This window comes from Hibiscus syriacus, unplaced genomic scaffold, assembly GCF_006381635.1.
Source record: "Hibiscus syriacus cultivar Baekdansim isolate YM2019G1 unplaced genomic scaffold, ASM638163v2 tig00111754_pilon, whole genome shotgun sequence".
NCBI classification, from domain to species: domain Eukaryota; kingdom Viridiplantae; phylum Streptophyta; class Magnoliopsida; order Malvales; family Malvaceae; genus Hibiscus; species Hibiscus syriacus.
This window is the reverse complement of record NW_024063169.1, coordinates 643,498-653,449: the sequence shown is the minus strand read 5'-3', so window position 1 is coordinate 653,449 and position 9,952 is coordinate 643,498. Positions and strand designations below refer to the sequence as shown.

General features: G+C 34.8%; 2 protein-coding genes and 1 pseudogene across 2 annotated transcripts; all 3 read left to right on the top strand.

The window, feature by feature from the left end:
- Window positions 1–1,443: 1,443 nt before the first annotated feature.
- Window positions 1,444–5,275, top strand: LOC120169166 (annotated as a pseudogene).
- A 1,532-nt stretch (window positions 5,276–6,807) lies between these two features.
- LOC120169187 (putative disease resistance protein At1g63350) lies at window positions 6,808–7,710 on the top strand. The gene has a single exon (XM_039177399.1). It carries the CDS (start codon window positions 6,809–6,811, stop codon window positions 7,682–7,684), a length of 876 nt encoding a protein of 291 aa, XP_039033330.1. The 5' UTR covers window position 6,808; the 3' UTR covers window positions 7,685–7,710.
- Window positions 7,711–8,016: 306 nt separating this feature from the next.
- On the top strand, window positions 8,017–9,364 carry LOC120169165 (putative disease resistance protein At1g63350). The gene is made up of 3 exons (XM_039177378.1): window positions 8,017–8,430; window positions 8,523–8,729; window positions 8,834–9,364. The coding sequence occupies exons 1-3, from the start codon at window positions 8,017–8,019 to the stop codon at window positions 9,362–9,364; spliced, it is 1,152 nt and encodes a 383-aa protein (XP_039033309.1).
- Window positions 9,365–9,952: the final 588 nt, after the last annotated feature.

Below are 9,952 nucleotides of genomic sequence, written 5' to 3'. Positions count from 1 at the left end.
CAATAAATTGGGCTTGAATAATTCTAGTTCCTTTACCGTTCATGGTATTTTGTTCCTTTGATCGTTGGAAGTTATTATAGTTATTACGAACCTTGAGGACATTTCAGTAATTCCTTTAAATTCAAACATACGCAGTTTCTCTGATAATTAGTCAAGTCTGTCCTTTCAGAGTTATTTTTCACCATCCGGGGAAGTATTGGTCTTTTTCCATTACAATGGCATTTTTGTAATTTTATCTCATGGTTCTCTTTTCGGTAATTTCATATCCAAATAGCCTCAATATTTAACCTTTAAGAAAATTTATCAAAATTCACGGATCTTAAAATCAAATCAATTTATTATTGAATCACCGAACTTATTATTATTATTTTCGATTAATATTCCACTTTCTTATGCAAGCAATATAAGTCATATTTGGTTACCGACTTTTTATAATATTTGGATCGAGTTTAGGAAGTGATCATTACATACGTGTGACCAATTATACTCATCCATGCAGAAATCAATACTAACATGTTCCATAAAGCATGAAACAAGTGTTAATGTATTACCTCGGTTTCCATGCCATATCGATCGATCATTTAAACTCCATTTGATCGCCCTCGAACTTGAATTTAACATCCAATAATTTCTCATATACAAAGTAACCGAATTTACGTTAGAAATTGAACTTAAACGAGAAACCAACTTGAATCCGAAGATAAATTATTGAAAACGGCCTACTGGGTGTGAATTTGGCAAAACGGACTTCGAATTCGGACTCTGGACGTCGAAAAATATAAAATAAGACTTTTTAGAAAATTTGAATTTTTCGGTCGAAGTCAACGAGTTAAAGTGGATCTGTTAGTTATTCAGATGTCAATGTGGTCTTCCTGTCGGCCATGCACATGAGATGACTAGGTGAATAAAATGATTCTATGTGATTGGGATTTAAGGACGATGTGCGATAATAAGGGGATCTGTTGGTGGGAGTCCTTCGACAGAAAAGATGAGTGGATGACTAACTAGATGGTGACATATGAGATTTAAGAATTTTGTAGATTTTTTAATTTTGGAAAATTTAGGGATTTTAGAAAATTAATGATTTTAAGATTTCTTTTAAAAAACATGTCATGATTTTGACTCAAATTTTTCTAACGTTCGTTAATGACCAAACACTTAAAGAAAACAAAGGGTATAATTTGAGTACATATTTTTTAATTAAACCAATTTATAAAGTATATGTACAAAATTGTGACATAGATATATAAATAAATTAGTGATACATTTTTAATCGATTTATAATATTTTCCACAAAATATAAATAAATAAAAAACGAATTGCAAGTGGAATATCGCTTCTCAAGCACACTTATATATAAGTGTGACATAGAAGTGGAAAAATCATAACTTATCTACGAGGGGTTTTCTTTCATCTTCTTGAAAACACCCAATAATAATTGTAAAACCCAGGAAAGAGATGTCATCGAGCAAAACTCCCGAAAGGGTAACACTATTGGTAAACGAAGAAGACAAGGGAAGATGGTGGAGTATAAGGAGAGTTTTGGATTTGGAAGAGGCAAAACATCAACTTCTGTTGTCGTTGCCGATGATTATTTCCAATGTTGCCTATTACTCCATTACTTTGGTGTCTGTCATGTTTGCCGGTCACCTCGGTGAGCTCGAGCTCGCCGGTGCCACTATTGCCAATTCTTGGGCCAGCGTCACCGGCTTCGCCTTCATGGTATGTCTATCCCACCTTTTCCCTCTTTTGTACCAAAAGGGACTTTGGATTATACTAATTATAAATGAAAAATCTTAATCATACATAGGATGATATATATAGTATTGTATTTTATAAGATGAAAAGGAATGGGATTACGAAATCGATTTGGGGACTGATAATCGGTAGTGATATTTTTCGTTAATACACTTTAATTTTTTTAAATAGTTTGAAGTGAATGTAATTTATAAGATAATAATTGTTTAAAATCTTTTTAAGCCATTGACAACACGCATACAAAAATAATTGTTTAAATCTGGAATCTCTAAAAAGAATAATATCTCTTTTTTACACTGAACTCACTTCAGGGTTTAAATAATACACTTTGAATTTAACTCACATATATTTTAAAAATAATAATTAAACAAAGTCTTACTTTTTACCTACATATACTAGTTAACCACACTCATTATAAAAGAAAATAATATGAACTATTTATTGATTGAAGAAAAGGATTTGAAATCAAATGAATATTATTTTTAAGGGTAAAGTACACAAATGATCCCTTGATTATAGGGTGTTGCTTTATTGAGTCCCTCGATTATTAAATATTACAAAATGGTCCTTCGACTATAAGGCGTCACATTGTTGAGTTCCCTAACTATTAAAAGTTACAAAATGATCATCTGACTATTCATATGTTTCAAACTCGTCCTTTTACGGTAAAAAAATTAATGACAATTTGAGTTGGATGTTAACCTACTGGCTGAGATATGTTAAAATTTGCTCCTAGAATCTCAAATAACTAACATATCTCAGTCAACATGCTAACGTCAAACTCAAATGATCGTCAAATTTTACCCAAAAAGGACGAGTGTGAAACATATGAATAGTTGAGTGACTATTTTGTAACTTTTAATAGTCGAGGGACTCAATGAAGCAATTTCCTATAGACATAGGATCATTTTGTAACTTTTAATAGTCGGGGACTAAATAAAGTAGGGCCCTATAATTAAGGACCATTTGTGCACTTTACCCTATTTTTAACTACAATATTTTTATCAATATTTTGTAACTGGCTTTACATGAGTTGGAAGAGCCACTAAAAGGGAAACAAAAGAAGTCCCTTTTTTCGTTGTGTTTTGATTCAATGGATTGAATTAAGTTAGATTCTAAAAAAATGAAAAATATATATAAATTATTTTTAATAATCATAATTTTTAATATATGAATTATAAATTGTTCAAATATTATGATTTGATTCGAATTTCGATTTACTCGATTTGTTTGTCATCCTAATTTAAAATATTAATTATTTTTTTATTATTTTACACGGTGAATGAATGAGATAATTTCTCTACTTGTTTCAGATAGGACTAAGTGGAGCGCTAGAAACACTTTGTGGTCAAGGATTTGGTGCAAAATCATACAGAATGTTGGGGCTTTCATCTCCAAGCATCGTGCATCATCTCATGCTTCTTCTCCATCATCGTATCCATCTTATGGATCTACACCGAACCAATCTTCATTTGGCTTCACCAAAATCCTCAAATTTCGAAAACAGCCTCAATCTACCTTAGGAATTTGATCCCAGGTTTATTTGCATATGGTTTTTTGCAGAACATCTTGAGGTTCCTTCAAGCTCAAGGCATTGTCATGCCCCTTGTCTGGTTTTCGATCCTTCCTATCGGAACCCATTTCGGCATCGTTTACGGTTTGGTGAACTGGACAAGCATTGGTCTAAAAGGAGCTTCAATGGCCGCTTCGATTTCGTTATGGATGTTATTCATTTCGTTGGCAATGTACATTGCTTGTGCCAAGCAATTGAAGCATACATGGGAAGGATTTTCGTCTGAATCATTTCGTCACATACTTACGTTCCTCAAAGTTGCCCTCCCTTCTGCAGCAATGCATTGGTAAGTTTTCTGCAATGTACGATAACAATCAAACAGATATCGATGTAAATGTATACTCATTTTCGACACATTCGTATTTGACATTACAATTTTTTCCTAGTTTGGAGGACTGGGCATTTGAACTTCTGGTGTTGTTAGCAGGATTGATGCCAAATTCAACCATATCTACTTCATTGATTGCAATGTGGTAAGTTTTGCTCTATTTTTTGGGTAAATTATAAATTTCACTGTTCAACTTTCTTCTTACTCCTATTTTGGTCATTGAAGTTTAAAAATTTACAATTTAATCATTGAACTTTTGATTTTCTCTTATTTTAGTCACTTGGGTATTAGATCGGAAAGATGACATGGAAGTTACGTGTGCTAATTTGAATTTCTTTTTATTGACATAGAATCAATGTGTCTCTACATTATTTTCTCTCTTTTTTATCTTATTCCTTCAAAGATGAAAGTTTTACAGTTTCATCTATGTGTCACTTCCACGCTCAATTACCATTCTCCAACCTCTTCTCTAACCACTTACGATATTGATGAACTTTTCTCATGATCTCCTACCACTCTATAAATTTAGATTTTACCTAAATCACTTTAAAAATCATGAAACTTTGCCACTTTGATCTATAATATTCAATTAGCGTTGAAATCAAGATATACAACTCGTCCATCTCCCCACCGTTGGGATTTGGAAGAAGATACTTTATTATTGAGAAATCAAAGAGAATTCTAAACTAGGTTTTTTTCACAAAAATGAAAAAAGTTTTTGGGCTATTTCATGATTTTTTAAAAGAAATATGTTAGTCAAAATTCCGTTAAGTATTTAACGAAAAAGTGATAAAAATAGGAGTAAATCAAAAGTTTGGTGAGTAAATTGAAGATTTTGAAGCTTTAGTGATTCAAATAAGAATGAGAAGACAGTTGAGTGATGAAATTTGAAATTTACCCCTTTTTTGATCAATTAATTTTAGTTCCTCAACTTAATAACTTATGCTTTAATTTTCCCACATTATATATAGTGTGAATACAGAAACCATTGCCTTCATGTTCACATGTGGGCTTGGTGCAGCAGCAAGGTTAGTTTTCAGACCATTTTCTTCTTTGAATCTATCAATTTGTATAAGTATTGAGATGCAATGAATTGAATGGAATTTGCATTGACAGCACAAGGGTTGCTAATGAATTGGGAGGTGGGAATCCAGAGAAAGCAAAAAATGCAATGGTTATGACACTCAAGCTCTCCACCGTTCTTACCCTTGCAATTGGCCTTGCTTTAGTCTTTGGTCACAAAATTTGGGCTACTTTCTTCACTGACAGTTCCTTGATCCTACACCAATTTGCCTCAGTCATACCCTTACTTATCATCTCCATAGCATTCGATTCTTTTCAAGGCATTTTATCAGGTAGAACTACGCAATCAGAGAAAGAATCACGATTAAACATCAGGAAGAATCAAATTATTTAATAGTAATATTAAACTGGAATCTTAATACCATGTTGCAGCTGTGGCAAGGGGATGTGGTTGGCAGCATTTAGCTGCGTGGGTTAACTTGGGGACTTACTATTTCATTGGTATTCCAATTGCATGCCTTTCAGGATTTGTTCTACAACTTTATGATAAGGGGACCATAATTTTTTATTTTTCTGATAAATTCATGTTCTGATGTTGATTAGTTCATATTCTAAACTTTATATTGGTTTTTTATTTCAGGGTTTGTGGATAGGCATAATATGTGGTCTGTTTTTCCAAGGCACTGCTCTCCTATCAATTGCTTTGTTTAGGCCATGGCCTAAATTTGATCTTTCAGTAGAAAGTGGTGAGAAAACCCAAGTTTTGGCTTGACTAATACTCACCAGGAAAACCCAAATCAAGGTTTAATGTAAATTAATTCCATATGCGGTTATTTAATAAATAAATTTTGGGTTTGATAATATCAAGTTAATTGACTTTTAGAAAATAAAGATTCTTTAACAAATATTGCATGTATGTATGTATATGAATCACCTCATACTTGCTGTAATTTGTTTCCCTGTGAGATGCTTCTCCTTGTGGCGAACCATGCATGATGCTGAAGCTAAGAAACTAGGGTTCAACTGTTAATGGAATAAAGCTACCGCTACAAACTTATAATTAAATATTGCCAACTTGAGCATCACCTTTAATCTTACCAGGAATCGTGAGTTGGATGAAACTCTGATTTCGAGATGAAGAAATTGTATAATGAAGCTTTTTGGAATTTAGTAAGTAGGCGCGCCTTTGCTATTATCTTATGGAAAGCTGTAGCATTTGTTTAATAAATCCAATAAACTCATGGCCTTGAGAATTGGATCCATTCTTGATCAGCCAGCTATATCGAATAAAACTGAAACATGAACACACTTGAAGCTATCTGAAAATTCTAAACTAAATCAACAGACACCCGTGAGTTTATTCGATCTACGTCCATGCAATATTCTGATTAATAGCAGCAGAGACTGTCATTCTCAGCCTTCCAGCACTGGTTTTTTTTCTCTTTCTCTATTGGTTGAAATTTGCTCAAGTTTAAGAGAGAGAAGGGAAGGCGTAGAAAACCCATTGTGGGTAGCATCAGGTCATCTGCAACTGCAAGGAATTTCGCTGGTTTTCGTTGTTCTTCTTTGCTGTTCTCTTCTCTACAGTCACCATCTCCAAACAAGTTTGGTAGGGCATGTATTTATTATATTTTACAATCTATATTCTTCTTACAAGTCTCTTGGAACTGAAACTATTTTTTTCTAGATCTTCCTTGGGTTTGTGTTCTAACTTTTAAAATAACATTCTACATGCTTGATGGATATAATTAGCCTTATGATACCATAGAAGAGCAAAAGATGCAAGTTTTTTCATTTGCTAAAATCCTAGGTTTTCTTTTTAGATGATTTAGGGTTCTTATTGATCTCTCCCAAACTCCTCTCTTCCTGATCTTTTGTATGAACAATTATGGTACAGAAGTAACATAAATGACTTTTGAGATAGTTTGTTATTACATAAAGAAGAATTAATACAAATCTATTAAGTAGAAAATTTCTGGAGTTACATCTTTATAGAGCCACCTTGTTTACTAACTTGTTGAAAATTTGTGGTTCAGAAAATGGAGTTATTTTCTTGCTATAGATCTGATATTGCATTCTTAGTTTCTAACATATTGCATATCATGCAGTACTCTTGACTTGCAGCCATGGATTTTTTCCTGACTAAGATGGATCAACTCTTGGACAATCACAGAAGCATTGATCAGCATGTGAATGACCTTAAAAGGAAAATAAAGGAACTGAATGGTTTGAAGGATGATGCAGAATCTAAAATGAGTGCAGAGCTGCGGCCAGCAAAGAAACTCAAGACTGAAGTCCAGATATGGCTAGAAAATGTAGAAATAATCAATGGTGAAGTAGAAAACCTTGATGGAAGAATTGGTGAAAGCAGTGCTCTTACACGTGGATTTCGAGCAGATGTGTTAAAGAGGATCAGGGAAGTAGAAGAACTTATTCAACAAGCTAAATTTCGTGAAAGTCTAGTGGTTGAAGATTCTCAACGGATAGGACAAGTTTTACTCACAACAACTTTATTTGGTGAAACCGTGAAGGCATGTGTGGAAGAGATTTGGCAGTACTTGATGGATGATGAAGTTCAAAAGATTGGAGTTTGGGGAATGGGAGGAGTTGGTAAAACGAGCGTAATGAAGCTTATAAACAATCAACTCTTAAAAGAGATGAAGAAGTTTGATACTGTGATTTGGATTACTGTGTCCAAGGAGATGAGTATTGCTAAATTGCAAAATGACAATGCAAATAAAATTGGAGTAACTTTTTGTGGTGATGAAGATGTAATGACAAGGGCAGGGGTGTTGTTTGAAACACTGTCTCAAAAGAGAAGGTTTGTGATAATCTTTGATGACCTATGGGAGAAAATTTCCCTTGAGATCATAGGAATTCCAGAGCAGTCTGCAGGGAGTAAACTAGTGTTGACAACTCGGTCATTCGATTTGTGTCAACAAATGGGGTTTAAAGAAATTAAAATAAATCACGGTGGCTTCTTGTATGAAAGGAATTCATGACCTCTCTGAATGGAGGAATGCACTAAATGAATCAAGTGTACACATAAAAAGTGTTAATGGGCTGAAAGATGAGGTTTTCCAGCAGTTGCAATTTAGTTTCGATCGTTTAAAGGATGTAAAACTCCAGCAATGTTTCCTAAGCTGTGCATTATATCCTGAAGATTGTGAAATCAGTGAGGTAGATCTTGTTCAACTTTGGATTGCTTTAGGGCTTGTAGATGAAATGGATAACAGGGAAGCAGAGTTTGACAGGGGTCATGCAATAATGAATAGACTCAAACAATTGTTTGTTGGAAGTTTGTCCTGAAACAGAAGATGGAAGATGTGTAACGATGCATGATCTTGTAAGGGACATGGCATTACATATCACAAGAGGAACACCTCGGTTCTTGGTAAAAGCCGGCATGAGCTTAACAGAGCCACTCGATGTACAAGAATGGAAGCAGGATCTAGAGCAGGTTTCATTCATGAAGAATCGTGAGTTACAAGTAATGTATCCTTTGAAAAAACCACCACCAAGATGTCCGATGATCACCACATTACTGGTGTCTGATTGTGGTATAAAGAGTATTCCAGGAGCCTTCTTTAAGCATATGCATGGACTCAAGATTCTTGATCTTTCTGAAAATCCTATAAAGAGTCTCCCTGGTTCCATATCAGATTTGAAGAATCTCACTGCACTATTACTTGCGTACTGTCAAAATTTAAAGAAGGTGCCATCGTTGTCAAAACTCGGGGTTCTAAAGGTGTTGAATCTTGAATCAACAAATATTGAGAAAGTCCCCCATGGGATGAAAACTTGCTAAATCTCAAATACCTTAATATGTTTGATATTCAGATGCTAAATGGGATCCCCAACGGAATATTATCAAAACTTTCTTGCCTTCAACACCTGAATGTTGGTGAAACGTCTGTAAGAGGAGAAGAGATCGCTGGATTTAAGAAGTTGGAATTCTTCGAGGGGCGGTTTAACGACGTGAGCAACTTAAATATGTATGTTCATGCTTTACATGATCGAGAAGGTCCTCGTGAATACTTAATAGTGGTAGGTGAAAGAGGTTTTTTGGAGAAAATTTGTTCAAGAAAATACGTTGAATTATGGGGTTGTAGCATCTATACCAATCAGATTATGCTTCCACGTGATATCAGAAGTGCAATCTGGTTTGCAGTGAAGATGACTTGCTGTTTTCCAGGTTTTTCCGAATCCCACTTGCCACCTTTTCCACTCTTAGAATTCTTAATATAAACAATTGTGAAAATATGAAGAGGTTGTTCTCTCCAAACTGCGTGCCGCTAAATTTACAACAGCTTAGCGTTACGAACTGTAACCAAATGGAGGAAATAATAGCATCAGAACCTGAATCAGAAGGAGGAGGACTGGTTTCTCTGGAACATCGTCTCCCACAACTGACTCAGTTGCTATTGATGGATCTACCTGAATTAAAGAGTATTTGCAGTGTCAATGAAGTGATGATTTGTGATTCTCTTGAAAAATTTTGGGTACTAAATTGTCCAAAATTAAAAAGGATGCCTCTTAATCCTCCCGAACTTGATAATGTCCGATCATCTGCAGCTCCTGCTCTTCGTATTTATATAAAGCCAAAGGAATGGTGGGAATCAGTGGAATGGCATCATCCAGATTCCAAGTCTCTTTTGGAGCCCTTCTTGAGGTTCTGGTAAGATCAAACCGGAAACGTTTTTGTTAAAATGTCATGAATGTATGCGTCTATGAATGTATGCGTCTGTAGTGCCGTTAGGTTGTTTTGGCATTGGTTATCTTGGTTGTCATAAGTTGCTAGAGCTGTTAGGATTTTCTGTTAGACAGTTCACAGCTCATGATTAGCCTCTGTCCATTGTATATATTTCCCTGGTCTCTATTGAGATATTACAGGAGTTTATTCAATAAAATGTAGAGAGTGCTGCCTCTCTTTCCCTATGACTGTGGAATCGTAACATGGTATCATTAACTCTTGATCCAAATGGGTGTGATCTTTGACTGCTTTTGCTGATTTGTTTTTTGTTTGATCGTGGTAATGGCTGTTGATCCTCCTCCTGGTGACACTACGCATTCTTCTCCAGCTGTGACTGGTGCGAATGCTGCGTCGGGAAGCTCGTCTTCTACCTCCTCGGTTATTTATCAGTTACATAAGCTTGACAAGGTTAAACTTTGTGATTCTTCTTTTCTTCTCTGGAAACGTCAAGTCTTGTTGATTACTGATGGCTATGGCTTGATGAATTTTATTGCTGAGGATTGTTGTTCTCTTGAGA

Excerpts from the sequence above, each read along its gene's own strand:
- LOC120169165 (XM_039177378.1), top strand. The coding sequence starts at position 8,017 with ATGCATGATCTTGTAAGGGACATGGCATTACATATCACAAGAGGAACA. Across the intron at positions 8,431-8,522 it reads CAAAACTCGGGGTTCTAAAG|ATGCTAAATGGGATCCCCAA; the intron begins GTGTTGAATCTT and ends TTTGATATTCAG. Across the intron at positions 8,730-8,833 it reads CTCGTGAATACTTAATAGTG|AAGTGCAATCTGGTTTGCAG; the intron begins GTAGGTGAAAGA and ends ACGTGATATCAG.
- LOC120169187 (XM_039177399.1), top strand. The coding sequence starts at position 6,809 with ATGGATTTTTTCCTGACTAAGATGGATCAACTCTTGGACAATCACAGA.